Below are 21,000 nucleotides of genomic sequence, written 5' to 3'. Positions count from 1 at the left end.
CTTTTGTCAGACACTGACCGCTGCAGACGGTGGCCTTAATTAACCCGTTCAATAACAAATCTGTCCTACATCACTTTAATTTTCTTCACAACCAATGATGGTCTCCATTGGAGACACAAGCATGTGATTTAAAGGATGGCACTAATTAAAAGAGTGGCTCCTCTCCTATTGACAGTCTCATCAGGAGTACTACAAAATAACCTCCTTCTAAAGAATGTACATAGTTTTATATCTGGCTAGACAAGTAATCACTAAATCTAAATGTTATACAAGAGCCTGAGTATCTGCTTTATAAATCACTCACCTATCTATTCTATTGGAGTGTGTGTGTTGTTTGTTTATTTTTTATTTTTTTACCTCTAGGCATTAAATGTGACATAACTCCAAAAATTACACAATGTGTCGGAAATTATGTTGTTTTGTTTATTTGCTTGTTTTTTTGTTTTTTTTTTTAATGTTTGACTTTTTAAAATTTTGGGATGCTAATTTGTTTACTAAGTCATGAAGTCAGGGTCCATTTTCATTTTGCCTTTGGCTTTAATAATTTGATAAAAACATTTAATAAAAAATTCAGCAGTATTTAAAATCTGACTGATACCATTATTCTTCAAATTCAAATTCAAATTCATAATTAAGAAAAAAAAAATTGTGAATGGCCACCACAGCTATTCTTTAAGAAAGTCTGTGACCCGATCAAAGGGATAGAGGGTTGAATCACTCACACCAGGATCATGCTAACGAAAGACAGCAGATGAAAGGAACAGGCCCTTTGTGCTGCAGCCCATGAAGAGACAAGGGAGGGACATTAATTTATGCTGCATTGCCAGGACCTCCTCCAACAGTGGGTGACTAGGGAGCCACCACATCTTCTTATCAAGGTAGTGCTGAGGTGCCAACTCCCAAGCCACCGGCACTGGAGCTGGATAATTGTCTCCCAACCTGGTTATGTACCCAGTGAACACAGCAGCCCTCTTGTCCTATTTAGCTTGGTTTGATTGAATGTGACTTGCTGAAAAGACAAAAGAGTAGACTAATTCAGAGTAACAAACTTCCCAGGGCAAAGCATCAAATGCAAAGCAACGGAGTAGCAGCTCACATAATCTCTTTCTTTTTACCCTCTCCTTCTGCAGCCTCTTCTTCCAACTCACTCTACAAAAGATCAACTGACCTGAAAAGTCAAGGTCCTAAATATTTAATGTTTCAAACCTCATTGTACAAATTATTTTGGTCGTCCTGTCATTAATGTTTAACTGGAGAGAATGAAAGGGAAGAAGTTTCATATGATTTTGTGTTGCCCTTTGGATCAAGTGGAGTGTATTGAGGATTTTCCTTTTTCTGCAGGTATAGACTGTCGCACAGTGACATTTAGGCTGCTGAACTCTTTATCTGCACATGAATACAGGTTGTGTGCATCAAATCCCCAAACGTTTTGACTCCTGCATATATTCTATTGTTACCATAAAGCCTAATACGTATGTTTACCATGGCCACTATTGAAGTTCTTAGAACAAAGCAGCATGTTAGTCTGTGGAGATTAGTTGTCCATTGGGAAAACATAGTGGACTACAAAGCAGTGCAGCCTGGGGCTGTGGGTTCACTTGGGATTCAAACATTTCTCTTCGTTTGTTTAAGATCTCTAGAGAGGGGTTGCACATTGCATGTCCCAGTGTGTGTGCGCTTCTGAACACTATTTCCTCTTGGACTACTAAATAAAATACTTATCTCTTAATTGGGAAGAAAAGGGCTATTTGATATGATTTGAGAAATAGGAGGTGGGTTTTCACAGTGAAATTCTCAAGTTAAACAGCATTAGTCATTCTATGTTCTTTTTTTAATTATTTGATTGATAAAAGAAGACAAAAAAAAATGAACTTAGGGAAGGAAATTTAACGTTAGTAATGCTAATTGAATTAATGTACCCTCTTTATTATCATTCTATTGATTGAGCAGCCTGATTTGACAGATGATGTCACAATAACAAGCTTTGTTCCCCTTTGCAGAATTGCTTCACAAAGTGGTAGAGGAGCATCAGGTCAAAAGCAGCACTCCGAAAAAGCCTGCTATTGCTTCAGCGCAAATGGAAAAGTCATTTAAAAAGGTACAGCACTATGCCATCACTAAGTGTCATTGCCAATAAAAGAAACCCGACCGTAACTACTGCACAATGCCTCTCAGAGAATTTGGTTTTGCTCTGTCAGGAGTGACTTCAAAGTGTTCTCGCTCTTGGTGGAATTGGTAATGTACATGCTTAGTGTGGAAGTAATGTTTTTTAAAATTTTTAAACAATATCAGTAAAAATCACAAACTATAACAGTGTGGTGGAGAGGAGGAAGCTGTATTAAGTTATTTTAGAATTAAATTTTTTGTTTCATAGCTATTAGTAGGTTGCTCATGTTTTTGCACACATGCTTTTTAAGCCCCCCGCTCGCATGAGTTAATATGTTACCCCCTTTCTACCTCCATGACAGTGGATCATTGGGAGTATGGATAGACATCTAATTTTGTTTGAAAGGTACCAGGCTTCACCAGCGGGCAGAGTGAGAACCAAATAAAAGGGAAAAATTGCCTGGAGGCACAAACCCAGCAGGCATCCTCTGTTCTCTTAAACAGTCTCCACCAAAGATCTAACAAATAGTCTAAGTGCTGTTGGTTGCTGTCTAGTCAGGGGTGATCAGGGTAAGTGGGTGCCAGTGAGATGTCCACACTCTGCTGGGATGCAGAAAGGAGAGTTCCCACCCTTGTGGGTAGCATAAACTGTATGTACTGACTCACGAGCCCATGAGAAAGTGAATGTGGAGAAAGAACTAAATCAGCGGCCTTTCCCAATATTTCTTATTTACGTTGACGTAAACTGGCTTGGCATGTTGTTTTCACTAGCATTGTACAAGAAACATGTTCAAAAGTTTGAGTAATTAAAGAGAGAGATGTCCAAGCTAAAACAACTATATTCTACCACTGAAGTTCTCTCTGAAGCATATCTCTATATATCTCCTTCCTTCAGATAGAGCAGTTGGAGTGGCGGATGGTCTCAATGGAGGAGGAGACAGAAAGGTTACGGGAAGAGAAAGAGCAGCTACTTGAAGCCAACAAAGACTTGACCCTCACCTGCTGCAAACTCCAAGCCTCTTTGGATAACTTCCGAACCCAAGAAACTGTTCGTGAAGAGACAGCCCAGGCCCAAGCCCTGGCCCAAGGGGAGCATCATTGCAAGGAGATCATGGCTCTAGAAGCCCGACTGGCTGCCTCTCAGAAAGGGGCTACCCAGCTTCATCATCAGTTACTGAAGCTGAGACAGGAGGTAGGGATTCTCAGAGCAGCTAGGGACTACTACAGGAACTGTGCAGCAAGACCTGTGCGGGCAGGCGGGGTGGGTAACATTAGCAGCAAGGTCAAATTCAAAACAGCAAGACTCAGAGGTCCACTACGCCAGAGCAGCCACCGAACAGTCAGCCCCAATCAAGCCATCAGCTGGCAAGGCCGCAGCTCCAGTCCCACTAAGGACGAGTGGGAGGACATGAGCGTAGATAGGTAATGATACACACGCACACACAGAAGCACTTATTCTCACTGCCTCTAGCCTCATTATTTTGGTGGTAGGAGTGGAGAGGGTGGGTTGTCTGAATTGTGGGGGGCCATTCTGCATCAAGGGGACAACGTGCATATGCAAAGCATAAGCAAATGGGTGATTGAATTTCAGCGTCTGTCTAGTTAACATTCAGAAGCCAAAAGAAGAATGCGAGCAAGAATGATAGAGAGAAGGAGAGAGGAGGGGGAAACTACTGTCAGATCCTTTGAAATATCCTGGGACGCCTTGCTTGGAGCTTATTGACTGAAATTTGCATGCAAAATTAGCCACCTCTCCACACAAACTTGAACCAATGCCAGAAAAGCCCAGGGATAAGGAGGCCGCCAAAGCCTTGATACCTTCCAGTGATGCCATTTTCATGCACTAGTCACGCTATCCAAAAATTGACAGTTTGGCAGTTTGATTTAATTTACTGGTCCTGTGCATATTTACTAACCCCTCCTTGACAGCGCTAAGATTCCCCCTGCAAGTTGTAAGCCACCCTAGGCATCAGTACACACACAACACATGCACAGAAGCTTGCCCCACCTTCTGACTTGTGGTGTTGGCTATCTTGTGGCATATCAATTCACAAATGTGTGTGCTGCACATTTTTCCACAAGCCAACCCTGTAGCCTCCTCCCCATACGCATATACATTCTCACACATACACACACACGCACACTTCCCTTACAGCTTGCCCACCCTCATCTCTCCTCTCCTCGCTTTAATTTAGTTAGATAAATTTTGAATGACCCTACTCGGCTCAGTACCAGATGTCTACAAGCTGTTTAACACCCTCTAAATTAAGAACCATCGACAGTAATTATTCCATGTATGTTTTATGCAAAAAAGCCACTGAGCCAACATTTATTGAGTGATGGTCGGAATGATTTGATTTCAAACACTCAGAGCTTTTGCTGATATTATTTCCCTTAACTTTCTCTTCCTGTATGCCTCTCTCTATGCACTCTCTTTTGCTCTGTCCCACTATCTTGCCATCTCTTCACCAACTAATTCATCTGACTGTAATCCACCCCAGCTCTATCCACATGAGGCCATTTAACAGGGACTGGGTGCAGCTATGCCCTGTTTCCTAATGCCTCTCCATGTAGCTAATAAGCAGCAGTCTAATAAATGCTTTACCTGAGAGGCGGATCTAAGTGGATTTGTGAAGAACAGGTCTAAACTGAGATGTTGTCTTATTTAAGGCACCTGTCAACTGATTTGTTACTGTAAAGCCTTCTGCGTCTCTTATCTCGCAGGGGTCTTCTTCAGCAGTATGTCAGGTAGGCACTCCTAGAAATACAGTATTTCTGCCTAAGGAGCTTTGGCCTTAATAGTGCCAAATAAAGATGTCAGTCTCGTTAAGGCTACTGCCACCTCTTTGGTTTTCCCCTTCTTTTCCTTGCTGCCTCTGGCTTGCTCTCTCAACTTTTGAGCTGCTGGAGGCGACTGACCATTTTCAGCAGATCATCAGTTTTGTTGGTGAACAGGGCTGAATGAAAGCAGGGGGTATGGCAATATCTTACTGAATGGTCCTGCTGTGTGTTATACATACATATTTAACATCCTCTTGATCGCAACTACAAAACACTGCATTACATATGGGTGACAATTTACTCTCAAGGACAAAATGTAGCAATCATGAGCCAATATGAATAATGTTCTATGTAAGATTTTGACCTACCATAAACCAGCAGAAAAGACAAATGCTCCTCCTGAAACTGTACTAGAAAATCCAAGACCATTACACAAAAGGTAATTGTTCATTTTGTGTTTTGATTGGGGGCTGTGGCCTAGCCATTATTGTGGGTTACGCTTTGACTATTGGAGGGACAACATGTTTTTGTAGACCAACCCAGATGTTAGGCTCACCCCTCTTACCTCAACAAGCCAATGAGATTTTCACATCTTTACATTACTTGTATGTTGCTTGTTGGCACTGGATGCTTATTTCTCTTATATATTAAAGCACATACAGGAGATAACTTTGATTACAGCAATTTCTGATGAGTGATTGTTATAGCTTCTCTTAGTCAGTGTAGTATTTGTCATATCATATTTGTATATATAGATTAATTGATATTATGATGTTATGTTTATTCACAAGGCTAAATTAAAGTCATGCCTATTGTGCAGCAGGAGCAAAAACTACACATTTTTCTTAAAATATAACCTTTGTCTTAGTACAGATGATTAGTGATCCTCAGCAAGTCCCTGTGCCCCCTTTCAGACCAGGTTTAACCCTAACTAGCCCCCAGTCTTCTTGTCATGTTCCAGTTAGATCCTCTTTCTGTGGTCTTTACCTCTGCTGATTCTCTCAGGCCCCACCTTAATAAACCAGCAAGCGTAAATGTCACTGGCTTCCACCTTCACATCAAAGGTCACTGTCAATAAACCTGTGTGTGTATGTTTATGTGTGTGTGTTCCAGGAAGCCCTTACCGTGTGTCCATCAGATGTAACTTTGCTTGGCTCTACTCAGCCGTGCCTCTCACACACGTCTGTCACACACAGAGGGCTAATGAAGGCCACAGCCGCTCTCATACATGTTGATGCATTCACCATCAGCACCAGACACTGCAGCTTTTGCACTTAATTTACACTCACATTTACACTTCCAGCTCAGAAATTGGATGGGACATTGATTTTCTGTTGGAAAAAGGGGGGGTAAAATGCACATATTTTTGCTTGATGTCAACTAAATCAACCATAAAAGGTAAATTGGATTTTTGTTCAAGGGTGGTACTCTCAGAACCAGCTTTGTGGGTTCAACTTTTGGCCTGTAAAACTCTCCTCACCTTTCTATACAGTGACAGTGTTGAGGAGTACTCAGACAGTCTCAACAGAGTGCCCATCAGGACAACACATTGCAGACAACGTGCCAAAAGAAAGGTTGGTTTGCCGACGTCTTAAATTGTTTTTGGTTTTTTTTCTTTTTTAGTTTAAGTATAAAAATGTCCTATTCAATTCACATAGTATTTTTGTTTATAGAATAATGTTCCAGATTTATGAAGAATGATGGTGTATTGTAGTTATATAGAAAACATAATTTTCAAACAGAATTTAACAAACATTTTTAGTGACACTGAAAACTAAGTCTGTTGTTCTTCATACAGCCCTGATCTGAACAGATTTATCACAACATGATATAATGTAATATAATGAGTTTTGTGACAGATTTTGTTTAGGTATGTGTTTGACAATCTAGAGTTCATGCTGTCTTTCATATTCCTCTGGAGTGCTGCAGTAGCACAGTGGGTGCTTGACAAACAGATTTGACCTGACCATTCAAAACAAACAACCAAACTGCTGCAGAGGTCAATGTTGTTACCAGGGTTTATGTGAAAGTGTGCTGCAATCGTAAGCTTTATTTATCAATCTATCCAGAATATAATTGGCATTTTAATTGATAATATATAATATCATTGGTTGGAGCTTTAATATGAATTGTTTACTTGTAAATAATTACATGTGGATAGTGTTTTTCTTAAAGTGTGTTGCATGGCCACTCCCTTTACTAACTGAAATCACAACAGCCTTCTCATGTGTGGCTTGGGTGCATTTCCTTTTCTATCTTCTAGCCACACCATGAAATCAATAGGCCTGGACCCCTTACTCTTGTCCACATCAAACCACTTCAGAGCAGTACATGGCAGCTCAAAACCCCAGAGAGATATGTCCGTCAAGAAAAGAGATACAGAAAGAAAGCGTGAGGCTTTTTAAGATATTCTGTCTTTTTTTTTTTTTTTATTCTCCCCTTCTTTTCAGAACAAGAGAACAGTGTAATGGGTGGAGTGGAAGAGAGAGTTGTTGTTGTAACTGAAGCCAGGTAGCTGTCAAGACCCTTACTCTCAGATCCCCTTTAGTTTCCCCACTCCAGATCTGCTCCGTCAGCTCCTCTGGGTTCATCACTATGACAGCCCTGGCCCCCTCACAACGTGCTATATCACAAACCAAAGAGTTCATCTCCCTTCTCCTCTCTGCAAGACACCCTGTGATCAAACCTGGCACTGATCCAATCCTACCTGACCCTTGTACAAAGGGAACAGGCAGAGAGGAAGGAGCGTGGTAGTGGTGGTGGTGATGGGGTTCTTCTTTGATGTCACTACAAACAATGTTGCAGCTGGGAGGTGTCACGCAGAGGCACTTATGAGTGCAAATTGCTATACGCTCACTTACATGTCATAGCGCAGGACTGAATCAGAGCTTTCATAAACTGATTGAACAAAGGCAGTATTTGCAAGCATCTGTCAGATGAAATATCCATGTTGAAAAGCATTCAATTTGAAGTCAGCTGAACACGCTCAGGTGAATTATTAAAGCACAGGGTGATTTGTCTTGTTGCGTTAAACTGTGCACAGTCTGCAATCACAGTGTCATTATGAGCCGCATCTGAAGAAGCACAACATGTCAACTGCTTGTGTTACATTAAACAGCTGCTTTTCACAGCTGTCTCTGGCTTTTCTGTTCTTTCAGTTCTGCAAGTGTTCAGGGATCTCAAACACAGAAGCATCAGCAGTGGAATCTCACAGAAAACAAACCTACATACCCGCCCAAGGTAGCACAAGTAAAGCCTCTTTCGCACCAGTGTAAAATCACAGAAATGTATGAACAATGTTATAATGTACGAACATACTGTGGATCAGAAACAAGTGTGTGAGAAGTTAACAAGCTTGGTTTTGTTAAATTTTTTTCTTTCTAGAAACTTGACAGTCCTTGGGTATAAATAGAAAATGTTAATCATTCAAGTCGTTAAATATATCACAATTTTCAGTTGTGCACACACAAAAACTCTTTCACATCTGCCGCTTAAATCCCAGCAGTAGCTTCTAAATAGGGTTGGGAGTTTTTCTGTGCAATTGAGGTGCCTGCTTATACTTCCTCTTGTTAGACGATAAACAGCATGAGCCCTGGGAACAAGGGATGAGGGGAGAGAAAAGGAGGTGGAGGAGGAAGAGGGTGCTGATGAGGACCCAGCACTGCTCCTCCTATTCTCTGCAGCAACACGTAGAGTCCCTACAGCTTCAAATTGACATACTGCGAAGTGCCAGAAAAGATGCTGTGCTTTCAGCCAAAGAGCTGCAAAGGGCCAATGAGAAGATCACGGCGCAGCTCAACTTGCTCACTGAGAAACTCCGCAGCAGCAAGCTGCTCACACAGGTAACTTTGGGGAAAAAAACACAACATATGAGAGGAGTGGGAGGTTTGTTGTAAGTATGGGGAAGTTTCTTATTAGTCTATTTTTGTCTTTCTCTTTATGATTCTTTTGTATTTGCTCAGAGCTGGGAGTACAACAGTACCAGGTCCTTTGCCCTTATCATGCTTAATAAGTGTGGCTTACAGTCAACCCCTGCCTGTGGAGGTCAGAACTACCAAACAAAAGAGAGGAGCAAAATCACTCTGACTCTGGTGTTGTCATGTCCTGCTGAATGTTTTAGTAAGCCAGTTCTCCACAACAATCTCTGTCACTGGTAGTTCCATTCCTTCAAATATGTGCACTCCCGTGCACAGAGAAATACATGGTGACTGAATCCAGCGTCACACACCCACTGAGTTATTTAGTACTTGCCTCCAGGTAGGAAACTCTAAAACTTGATACAGACTATAAATAAAACACCAAGCACTTTGCCCCCTAAACAGTACTCATCTGTCAGGGCTTCCTTGTACACACCAACCTATGTACACACACAGACATACATAGACAGGCACAGTTGTTAATCAGACAGGCAGGAGACTTCTGGTGAATTGGTGAATTCAGACATAGCAGCAGCCAGTGGAAGCGCACTGGATGCCTGATTAGGTGCATGTTTCTGTATGTCTGTATATTTACTGCTCAGAATAGTACAGATAGTGGAAACAAACAGGTCGACGTGCATCTTTCATAGTATCGCCATCTAAAAAGTAGCTCCTGTGCTCCAAACTAGGTATCTGATTTCTGGGGCCTTACACTCAGACGCAACAGTAAAGGCACATGTGTGTGCGCACAATATGCTGTTGTGTGCGAGTGGACATAGAGGGAATTGTTGTCTTCCTGTTTGTTTCCTCTGTCTTTGTGCAGTATTAATGCCACTCCTCCAGAGAAAGTTGCAGCTGACTGATTGGCCAAAGCCAGGTCTTGTTGCCCTCTCTGGAAAGGGCAAGAGGTGATGGACTTTGGACTTGTTCCAGTCGGTCCTGGCCAACTCTCCAACTAAAACTCTCTGCTTGTAATTGGCTTAGGACAGCCTCCACAGGGGGCATCATGCAAGAAGTAGCATGGCAGTTTCACAGAAAGTTATTTGTTTTGCTCTGTCTCCGGATCCCTCTACAGCTCTGTCCTTGCCTTGCTGCTTCTGTCCTTACCTCCTACTATCATTTAGCCTTATATCCTTATTCTTGCTTTTCTCCATGCTTTCCTGTGTGTACTTTTATTCCTCTGCACCCTGTGTTATTATTATGAGTTTTAGTATGGATAAGGTTGTATGTGTTTGCATTAGCATTGTATTAGAAAGGACTAAACCTGCAGCGGTGAGTTGTGATGAGATTTGTTATGGTCATGCTGCTCTCAGTTTTCCATTATCCCAGCCTAACTGGAGATTTGTTGAACAGTATTGTGACAATTTCATCACTTTGTAACCAGCACCATCACAATAATCTCTCATTGTACAGGAAAATTCGTACCACTAGACCACATATTGTAGGTCAAATTTGAACAGAAAGCAATCCTGTGAACTGTACTGGATGTTCACAATATTCAGCTTCCTTTTCTCTGCAAGATTATTTGTGTGGCAATTTGTAGAGAACCTTTCAAGTCATCTTACCTGTTTTTCTTGCTGAATGTCTGACTTGTTGTGATGCCATATTCCTAGATTTCAACATTTCACTTTAACACTCAAGCATGGGGCAACTATTCTTACATCTAAAAGGACAAAAGCTGCAAAAAATAGACCTCATTTGAATTCAATTTCCTTGTCCATGTCCTTTTACGTGTCATATGGAGTTTAATAACTAGAACAGAGATTAAATGTCCACAAAGTCACATCCAAACAAGTTATTAACGAAATGTGCTTGTCTCAAACCACATCCAAATATGGGATCCTTTAGTTGTCCTGTTTAATTCCCTCACTAATTATCTTTACTAACCACACCTACACCAGCTTTATCTTTTTAAATATGGACTGTACTGCCACCTACATCATTCAAGGGACTGATATACCCATGGGATTAGGTGCAACAGACATGACTGACCAGGACATTTATATTTAAATGTGTTTTTCACCACATATTGAATAAAAAAAAGTCTTACCTACATGTCGAGCACAATGTTCTTAGGTGGTGCATTAAGATGGTACACTTGTGCTTTATGCGGTTTATTTATGTTTACAAATTCACTTAGTTTCTATCTATGCATTTGTGTTTGCGGCTGTATCCTGTTTTTCCTTATTCATATTATTTATTTCTTGGAACAACATTAGTTGTTGTAAAATTTTCAGAAGAGGAGGATAGAGACATGTTGGCTGTTCAGACCTAATGGCCCACTAGAATAAAGGAGTATGTCAGTGTCATTTCTCAGGGCTGAAATTTGCCCTATGAAATCAAAGCTTGTTTTACAGGAAGTGTCATCAATGCCACTGTTAATTTATGCAACGCTGCCACTGCAGCAATAGTCCCACTTTTCATTCTCTACACCTCCCTCTCCCTATCTCTCCCACTTCTTCCACCACCTCCCCCACCCCCCTCTCTGGGGATATTGCATGTGCATCTTCAACAGAGTAGAGGAAACCTAAAACAAGAGGGATTCTATTAAAAGGTGTCAGCCAGCAACCAGATATCAATAACCTCCATGTATGCAGAGCAGAGCGCAAACCCATGGGAGTCTGTGGTTTCACTTTTGGGGGTGGGTTTGTGTGTTTGTGTATCTGTATGTGTGTGTATTTGTGTGTGTGTGTGTGTAGCCATGCATATGTTCCAGTATTTGCCCCATGTGTGCAGCATACTTCTTCATATATCATGTCTCCTATTTGTGCCATTAAGCATTCTTGGTGTTTGATATGATACCAAATTTGCTGATTGTGGGTGTATAGAACCAAACTTAGAGATGTTTTACTGTCCTATATTTTCATAAAAATTACTTTTTTGAGCTCCACCATACATATGTTGTGAAAAGTCTTTACTTCAGATGCTTATGTTTAGAATCATTGATAGACTGTACATTTTACATGATCAGCTAGTGCCATTATCATTCATCACCAAATGGCTTTATTATGATTGTCAATCACTGAGAATTGGGCCCAGTTGACCGGACAACAGCATCATCTTATGCTTAACTAGCATAAGAAACATATTAAAGCTGAGCCAGCAGCTCTCTTGTTGTTTACACATATACAATTACACATATTGTGTTTACTTTGTCTCTGTATTTATCATATTCATTGCAATTGAGAAAGCAGGGTTGCAGTTTGACTCAGTATATATCATTGTTCCCATCAATCTCACCATCCTGCAACACAAATATACGTCTCCAAGGGTTGATAACAGGAAACACAACTTTTGTTTTTGTGCTATCGTCAGCAGTAACCTAGCCCCACTAACTCAAGTACCTGTCACTCAATCTGCAGAAGCTGACCTCTGACCTGGCTGGTGTGGAGCAGCAAAAAAAGGTTCTGGAGATGGAGTTGGAGCAGTGGAGGCAGATCACATTCCCCCAGCAAACTGTACCACCAACAACACCTGTAAATGCAGAGTGTTCCTGTCAGGGTAGAACCATGTCTTGCCCAGATAACCCTGCTCCCCAGGCTCTGGAGGCCGAGGTCAAACAACTTCAAGTCAAACTTAAGGTTAGTTGGCATAAGTTACAAATAGAGCCCCAGAATGAATTTCTCACATTGCTTGCATTATTATGCAGGCCTTCTAAATAGAAAAATATTTTAAGAGCATAATGCCATTAAAGAATTTGTTTATTTCCATTGTTGTATTCTATGATGGTTGACGTTAAGGAAATTAGTGTATTAATGTTATTTGGAACCAGAGGTTGCACTAGGCTTTTTTATTGTCCGTCATTTTGACTGACAGGTGAAAAAAAATCCATCATAATCTATTTTTATCTGTCATTTTAATTTTCGTTTTTTAATTGTAATAAATTATAATAAAGACATAGTCAGTAGCATTTAATTTTCATTCATATGTTTTTAATGAAAATTCAATTAGAGCAAACTAAATGATGCACTTATAAAGGCATGAGAGAAAACATTCATCATGTCAACACCACATTTCCCCGGCCACTAAAAACACCAACTGTGGCCATATGCATAAATAAAATGCACAGTTTTACAAAATTAAATACTTGCAATTAAAATATGAACAAACTTCTTAAGAAATCAGCTGAATTTAACTCAGTTCACCTGCTGCGGCCTGAACTCAGTCTCCTTCCCACCTTCCTCCTTTTACTCATGGAGTAAAACAGGGTGTTCTAAAGTAACGGCAACCCATTAAAATAACAGATGGCCTTCAGATTTGTCCATCAAATCTTAAAAAAATGCGTCAATGACAGAAAATTTTTGGTTAACACAACCCCTGTTTGGAACAGAAAAATTTAAGCACAACATTTCTTATGTTTGTGAACAAAAGTAAAGAAACAAATATGTGAAATTTTGTGTTTTTCAGTTTTTGTTTTTTTGTTGTTTTTTTTTTTGTTTTTTTTTTTTTCCATTCTTTTTATTTTTAAGGGGGCAGGGAGTTATGGTTTTGTCCCTTGCCATGCATTTCCTTTTTTTTAGTTGTAAGGGGGGAAAAAAACATTTCCCATAGATTTTTTTCAAACATTAATATTTCTAAGTCACCTTTATATCTCACTGGTTTGAACACCCTGCAGTCCTTGAGGAGTTTAGAAACTCTAAGAGAAGCTATGTCAAGGTTTTACTTTCAAATTATGGTGGTGAAAAAAACAGACAGCCTTTCGATTTACACTTGACGTTACCTGAAATTGCATGTGATTTCAACAAGAATTTGCATTTCTTATCATTTGATCTTATTAAGGAGTACGTGTCAGAAAGATGAGCAATGAGGAATAACAGCAGAGATGTGCCCTACATCATAGGGAATAAGGTTTGATTGGTACCACAGTGTTATCACCCCCTCTGCAGCCAGCTCATCAGTGTCACCAAGCAGATTGCTCCTGTCATTACACACAGTCGTGGAAGTCATGTCAAGTGACACCAAAAGGGAGAGGGGTGGGATGCGCTGTAGGGGCTAACCCCTAACCCACTTAATGCATTGTCAAAATGAAACTGCACTCAGGCGATATAGGCTTCTTTAAACCAAAGTGAACATGCACATTCAAATATCCATCATCAGTCTTATGATATGAAGCTGGCCTGTCATCATGAGCCCTATGTCTCTGTTACCTACAAAGAAAGGAGTAAATCACAAAAGCAGTGTAGTTCACAAAAATCTAACTGCTATTGCTAGTTCAAATGCAATGAAAGAATCTTTCATGACAAATTATTATTGATAACAACATGTTTGCCACTTCTTTTTTTTTTTTTTTTTTTTTTTTAAATTCATGACAATTCCTGACAATCATGTCCTATCCACATTAAAATATATTCAGTGGCATTGGGCTACAAATTGTTATTTTTCCTAATTACTCCTCTTATCTCACCTACTTTAAAAATACAGTTTTCCTCTTAACCTCTTTTAGTACCTTCCACCCTCCTGCTGTAACCATAATGAGGAGGCATGCTGTGCCTGACCTGTCATCAGTCGTGTCATGAAAACCTTCCCCGCCTCCTAAAGCACACAATCAAACATGTTAATAAACACACAGACATCCTGTGTGCCCTCCCCCCAGAGTGCAAGTGCGGAGGTCACAAGGCAAGTGGCAGCTAACAAAGCCCTTCGAGGCCAACTCCAGGACAACGAAGTCAAGCTCCGCCAGCTGCAGGACAAGTTAGTTTAACATCTTCCTCCTCGATACTGTTATTTCTTTCTCTTTGTGTTCCTTTCTTCCTGATGTTCTGCAGTACAGCTCATTCTTCACCTTTTGTCTTTCTGCACCCCCTCTCTGACTTTGTCTCTCTTTATGTCTGCATATTTCCACATTCAGTACAGCTCTCATCTGTAGTGTTTGATTCCACCATGTGGCAGCACTCTGTCTGCTGCACTCCACTTAATGCATGCTTCTCCTCTGCATGAATCATTTGTCAAATTATGCATGTTCTCATGAGTGAGTGGATAAAAATGAGTGAAGAAATTAATGTGAATACACATGTGTACACGTGGGTGTCTTCTGTGTCATGGTTGTTCGGTACTGCTGATGTGGACTGCTGATCAAAGCAGTGTATTGATTGTTTGTGTGCCGCAGGAGGAGCCATTTTGGCCCATGACACTAAAACCCACACAACATTGCTCTGGCCTGTGGGCCACAAGCCCTAATGAGTTACATGGTTCACCTACTGTAGCACTCGCTGCATTACACAGTCAGAATGTATAGCTATAAACAATTCGCTCAAGGAAACAGTTGAGACTTGAACAGTGTTGTGAGAGCCATATATAATCATTCAGTATTATCTTTCATCTTTCAACTGAGAGAGGATGCAAAGAAGGACTTGACTAGCATCTCTCTCATTCTTTTTGTCTTGTATGCTGTGTCCTCTGCCTGTCATTCTCAATAATGCATCCAGGGCATGTGTACAATCACAGTGGGTATGTGACCAAAGCACAATGGATCACAGCCAGACTGAGTGAACATCCCTCAGCTGAGTTTCCACGACAGCCTCAGCCTCTCCTCAGGCTCTAGTCACACACTCAACCATGCACACACGTAACTCACCATCTCTTCTAGCCTACCCTCCATTTGCCTCCATGGAGGGACCCCTTCTCAGAATGAAAGACATGTCTAGACGTCTCTGAAATATACATCTCAGCACACACACAGGGAGCAAGGCTGCTTCGCCTTAAAGAAGAGAAGGGGGAAAAAAAGAAATGAATTTCAAAGTATACCGGCATGTCCTCAGTCAATATCCGGCACTATGGCCCTGCCTTATTTATGAAGTTGCTTCTTTCATCTTTAGCCCTGTTGTCTATCAGCCACATGAAACGTCCATCCGCACTTCATTCTTAACAAGATACACAGAAATATGTGCTCTTGCGCTCTCTCTCTCTCACACACACACACACACACACACACACACACACATATGCACATACATTTCAGACCACTGACTGTTATCATTACAATAGACGCATGTTTGATGAACAATATTGCCAACAAGCTCAGAACAAAGGGAACAAACGCATGAGTTATCGGGATAGAGTTTGAATTCTTTCTTTCTTTACACTATCACTCATAAATACAGATCACACACTACAGCAGAAGTACCATATATCCTCCATTCTTTTTTATCCTCTATTCTTTTTGGGGTGAACATCTAAAATAAATGTTGTCGATCTAATTGCCATTAGCACTGGGGCAGAGGGAGCTGCTGGGGCTCTTATTGCTGCTCTTCGTCTTTAAGTCAACACCAGACAGTCATCTGAAAGGTTCAATATGGGTTTTCTCATTAATGGCCAAATCCATGGGGTAACCAGCCAGCGCTACTTCCCCTCTAAGTCCCCAGGCTAGACTCCTCTCTCATTTAATTTAATGTCACTCCAATAGGACAAGCTCACATTTATTTAGCCAGTCTGCCCTCAGGCATTTATCCACCAAGGGAGACAGGGACATTTACTTACACGAAAGCGTTTGCTCTTACATTGCGTCATCTGTTTATTTAAAACACACAAGCTATGATACATATGGGAGATAAGAAATCCGATGCATCTTTGAAATTAAAAAAAAAAAAAAAAACAACTTTTTTTTTTTTTAAATTAACTGCATCCTTATGATCTTTATTCTATTTGTTCCTATTCCCCAATGTGTAGACAACCATGAAAAATGCCTCATATTTGCCTTTTTATGAAAACAGAATAAAACATGCTAACATACTGAGCCCTTTTAAAACAAGGCCTCACCATGAATTGGCTCTGTTGAATGCTGGAATATTAAACATATCAACGCCGCAGTTTATTGATATCGGAACCAATGCTCAGGTTTGCAACAGTTAAGCTGTGAGCAGTTTACAATTTAACCTTGCCTCTCTTTAGGGAAATGTCATCCACACAGTACAGAACACAGACAAACAATACAAACAAGAAGCATATTCCCTTCATAATCAATCTCTCCCAAGCCATCATCTCCTGCTGATGTGTTTTTATATCTGATGGGTGCAACACTGAGCTGAAAATAGCAAACATTTAAATACTTGATTACAATGTTATAAGTAGTGTCGCGGCTGATTTGAAATGTCGTTTGTCAAAAAGCACTCCCTAGTCACACTTAGTGCAGCATTCCCGCCAGAGCACTTGTTCTAATATATGCCAGTTAGAATTATATATGCATCCTTATTTCAAATGTGCCCCCCCTTTCTTTTACCCAAACAGCATGAAAGTGTATTTAGTTGTCATAATGAGCTGTCACGCCTGATGCACTGCAGAGGGACACTGTGCCTGCCAGTTTTGTTTGTGTGTGTGTATGTGTTCTGCAATGCAGTTGCTGTATACATGCGCAAATATGAATGTCTTTGTACAATTCATACTCATTCATGCATTATATAATGGCTGAATAAATATTTGTGTGCATCATCTTGTATTTTTTCAGGGCAAGCCACAGAGAGCGAGATGTGAACATGAAAAGGCAGCTGGTGGAGGACCTGAAGACAAGGCTGAAGTTCCTGCAAGAGATGGAGAAAAGTTACAGAGGACAGTTGGAGGAGCTGGAGAAGAAGGTACTTACAATAAAGACAATGAATTTTTTTTTTTTTTTTGCTTCTCATTTTTGCTTCTCATTTTTCTACTGCTCTGCCTCTTTTTAGGTTAAGACTTTATCAGAAGAGGCCGCTAACAGAAAGGCTCTAATAGAATCGCTAAAGAGAAGACTTAGTATGGCAACTATGGAGAAAAACCAACATGAGACCTCCTGTACAAAACTAAAAGAGGATCTGGAAAAAAAGGTTAGTGCCAAATTGCTGCTGCTTATAAGTTGCATTTGCAACTTTGCATCACTGTGACGTTTGGATGATTTTTTTTTTTTTATGGTTTGGTCTTATTTTGCGCACTTAACTGTATAATTATCCTCTCTGTATTGGGTCGTGCTCACAGTATACATCAGTTGAAAAAATGTTTTTGTCAAATCAGGCCATATTTAACAGCATTGGTAAACAGAAAGGAAACGTTTTAGGATTTTGAAAAATATAAAACTCCTATTACACTCCAGCAGAAGCTTTAGAGTCCTCTTTCTATTTAGGAATATTATATATAGGAATATTAACCACCAGACTCAAAGTCTCAATAAGCACCCCTGGTGAAAGTTGTCGCTTGGCTTTCAGCCCATTCCTTCTCTACCATAAGGAGTCATAAGTCAGGAAATTTCAAATACTGCCAGTACAGTAATTCTCAAAAAATGCCTTTGCAGACATTTGTTTTTCCCTGAAACAATGTATATACTATAATTCATCTTCATCCGCTTTTCTGTTTTCGGGTCGCTGGGCTGCTGGAGCCAATTCCAGCCAATGCTCCGGGTGAGGGGCGGGGTACACCTTGGACAGTCGCCAGTCCATCACAGGGCCAACACACTGAGATAAACAGAGATGAACAACCACTCACGCTTGCATTCGCACCTACGGTCAATATAGAATCACCAGTTAACCTAGACATGTATGTGGATGGTGGGAAGAAGCCCACACAGAGACAGGTACAACATTCAAATTCCGCACAGAAAGGACCCAGGCCAGGAACCAAACTCACAACCTTCTTATTGTGGGGCGACAGCACTAACCACTACACCACCATGCTGCCCATGTATACTACTTTATGATATATAACTTGTTAATATTATTAAGGTTACTATTGTTACAATTTACCTTAACAGGAGCAGCACATACATGCCCTACAGGCTCGTGTGGGAGCCAGTGAGCAAGCTTTGGCTGCACTGGAACAAACAGCCACTGTGCAAATGGAGGGGTTGACTCAAAAGAGTTCCCATGCCTTGGACAGACTTCAGAGACAGTTAGGCACGGCCTACTCCCAGCTGGAGCAGCTTCATGCTTTCATCCAGGTACAGTAAAAAGGTGCACAGGATCAGAGGCCAAAAGTCCAGAGTTACAGTCAAACAATTTGAAAGGTCTATTTTTAAGTTTTCCTATCACTGAATGCTTTTTGCAGGGCACAGGTGGTGATTGTCATAGACCTTTGGCCATCGTTGCATTGAGTTGAAAACACATTATAAGATGTCACCTTAGCAATGCTATGTCTTTAAGGTAGATAAGAGACTGCAGTGGGAAAGTGGGGAGACAGGCCAGTCTCTTTCTACTCTTTCCACTGCAAGGGACAGGTCTTGGCAAATACGAGAATGAAGGTGGATGCTGATATGCATTGTTTTTCTCAGCAAATAAATAGGACTGGGCAATTTGGGGAAAATATCTAATTGTGATATTTTGACACATATTCTCTCACCTCCCAACTGGGTGTATATGCATGGGGTAAGAGAGGTGCTTACCCCATTGCTGAGTAGGACTCTTACAAAGGAGAAAGCCTATTTCATTAGCAAAAAAATAGGTCCTTAAAACGGGTTCTAAAATATTTATATATTTACAGTAGCTTCACACAGTGCACAATTTAAAAAGAAGTGTGGAGTAGTCTTTGCCTCAAACTGGCAGCTTTGAGGTTCCTGAGTTAAGTCTTAGAATCAAACCAAAAAAGTCTTCTTACCAAAGTTACAAGTTACTTGTAAAGTAAGTTATAAAACTTTAAATTGTATAAAAAAAATATTAAAAACAACATAAGCACCTTCAATCTCTAGTTTGTTCTGATGGAATTAAACTGGGAAATGTAGTAAAGATATTGATTTTTAAGATTTGTTTCTCTGAACATAAAAAATGTTTATGTATTTATTTATGGAATTGTGTTTTGGTAATGAACTTCATCTTTGCGCCTAAAATGAACTTAGTGGATGTTTGTGCCTGGTGCCAGAACACTGTTGGCCAGTGATCAAGATAAGGGCACAGCAGAGGTTTCAACTGATCATTTACTCATGGTTAGTGCGATAGCAGAAGAAGGTAAATAAACAGTGCTGTACCACACTGATTGGGAGAAGGAGGCAGCTGAGTCGCAAGTTTGCGGCTGGTGAATTGGTTTTCACAGCCCAACTATGGTAATGAATTTAATATCCTTATGTAGCTAGCGGAAAGGATGTAGCCACAACCTTGCTTAACCTGTAGCCACCAAAACTGATTCCCTAATACATTTTAGATGATGGATGAGTTGTCCATGTGCCATTATACTTATGCACTTTGAGACACAGGCCATTACTGTAAAACTACTATGTGCCCAATGGGAATGGGCACCATTTTCTTTAGTAGGCCTAATCCATCACCTTGAGGTGTGTTTGTGTGTCTGTGTCAGTCTATGTGGGTCTGGCAGAGACTGATAAAGACTGTCTATCAACTTTGTACAGTTGATGCCTGTCTGTCAAAGCAGGAAAGGGCTTGGCAGAGATAGATAGTGGTAGGAGTATATTTCCAAAAAGGCATTAATCAAGTGGCAGATTATGTTTAGTGGCCATTTTCTTTTGTTTTGTCTTTGCAAAGCAGATATATATGTTAATTCATATAAAGAAGCTTTGCCTTTTTATAGCTATGTTAGATCTAAGGGAATTGGAATTTTTTTTATCCCCCAACAACTCAAGTGTTTATATTTTTTCAAATTTGACACATAAACACACACAAGCATTCATATAGAAAAGTTGACTCACGTGCATGCAAATTACCATGTAACCAAAGGTAGAAGCTGAATTAAATGTGGAAAGACACACGCGCATAGAAATACAGTTCATGCTCGTAGAACTCTTCTCCCACATTCCCATAACCTTAGGCTGGTGGGGCCATTGTTTTGTTGTTGAGGATTCACATCATTGTTTGTCTCCCCTTGGCTCCTGTGATCCCCTATAAGAACACCAAGCCCTTTGATTGGACTGCCTGACGTCCGGAGGAGATTTACTCTTGTCATGTATTGATCAGGACTGGAGGGCTGTGCATGTGTGTATAGATGTGTCTGTGTGTGTCTTTATGAGCTTGTTTTTTGTGTGTGTGTTCTTTGTGCCTGTATCTACTGTGTGTGTGTGTGTGTGTGTGTGTGTGTGTCTGTGCGTTGAGATTTATTTATTTTTTTTTTTTTTAATTATTTGTGTGTGTGTGTGTGTGTGTGTGTGTGTGTGTGTGTGTGTGTGCCAGAAAACCCTTTGGCCCCTGCACACGCCCCAGGCTGTAAGCACTGCTGTTGAACTGCTTAACAGTGGCACTGCATGAAGTGACTACTCCACAGCACCCATACACATACACAAACATACACTTGTACAGAA

General features: G+C 40.6%; 1 protein-coding gene across 5 annotated transcripts in view; it reads left to right on the top strand.

Moving 5' to 3' along the window:
* Positions 1–21,000, top strand: part of cntln (centlein, centrosomal protein) — a 77,123-nt gene that overhangs the window by 40,242 nt on the left and 15,881 nt on the right. For 2 of the 5 annotated variants that reach the window (XM_029504274.1, XM_029504283.1), the window contains 10 exons: positions 2,001–2,098; positions 3,002–3,528; positions 6,380–6,461; positions 8,046–8,127; positions 8,461–8,729; positions 12,167–12,385; positions 14,398–14,495; positions 17,245–17,371; positions 17,459–17,596; positions 18,514–18,699. In XM_029504274.1, the coding sequence (XP_029360134.1) occupies positions 2,001–2,098; positions 3,002–3,528; positions 6,380–6,461; positions 8,046–8,127; positions 8,461–8,729; positions 12,167–12,385; positions 14,398–14,495; positions 17,245–17,371; positions 17,459–17,596; positions 18,514–18,699 (1,826 nt within the window). Of the gene's footprint in view, positions 1–2,000; positions 2,099–3,001; positions 3,529–6,379; positions 6,462–8,045; positions 8,128–8,460; positions 8,730–12,166; positions 12,386–14,247; positions 14,337–14,373; positions 14,496–17,244; positions 17,372–17,458; positions 17,597–18,513; positions 18,700–21,000 lie in introns of those variants that run through there. The other 3 variants (XM_029504256.1, XM_029504266.1, XM_029504292.1) reach the window with 2 other exon arrangements.

This window comes from Echeneis naucrates, chromosome 1 (assembly GCF_900963305.1).
Source record: "Echeneis naucrates chromosome 1, fEcheNa1.1, whole genome shotgun sequence".
NCBI lineage: Eukaryota > Metazoa > Chordata > Actinopteri > Carangiformes > Echeneidae > Echeneis > Echeneis naucrates.
This window is presented reverse-complemented; position numbering and strand designations above follow the sequence as displayed.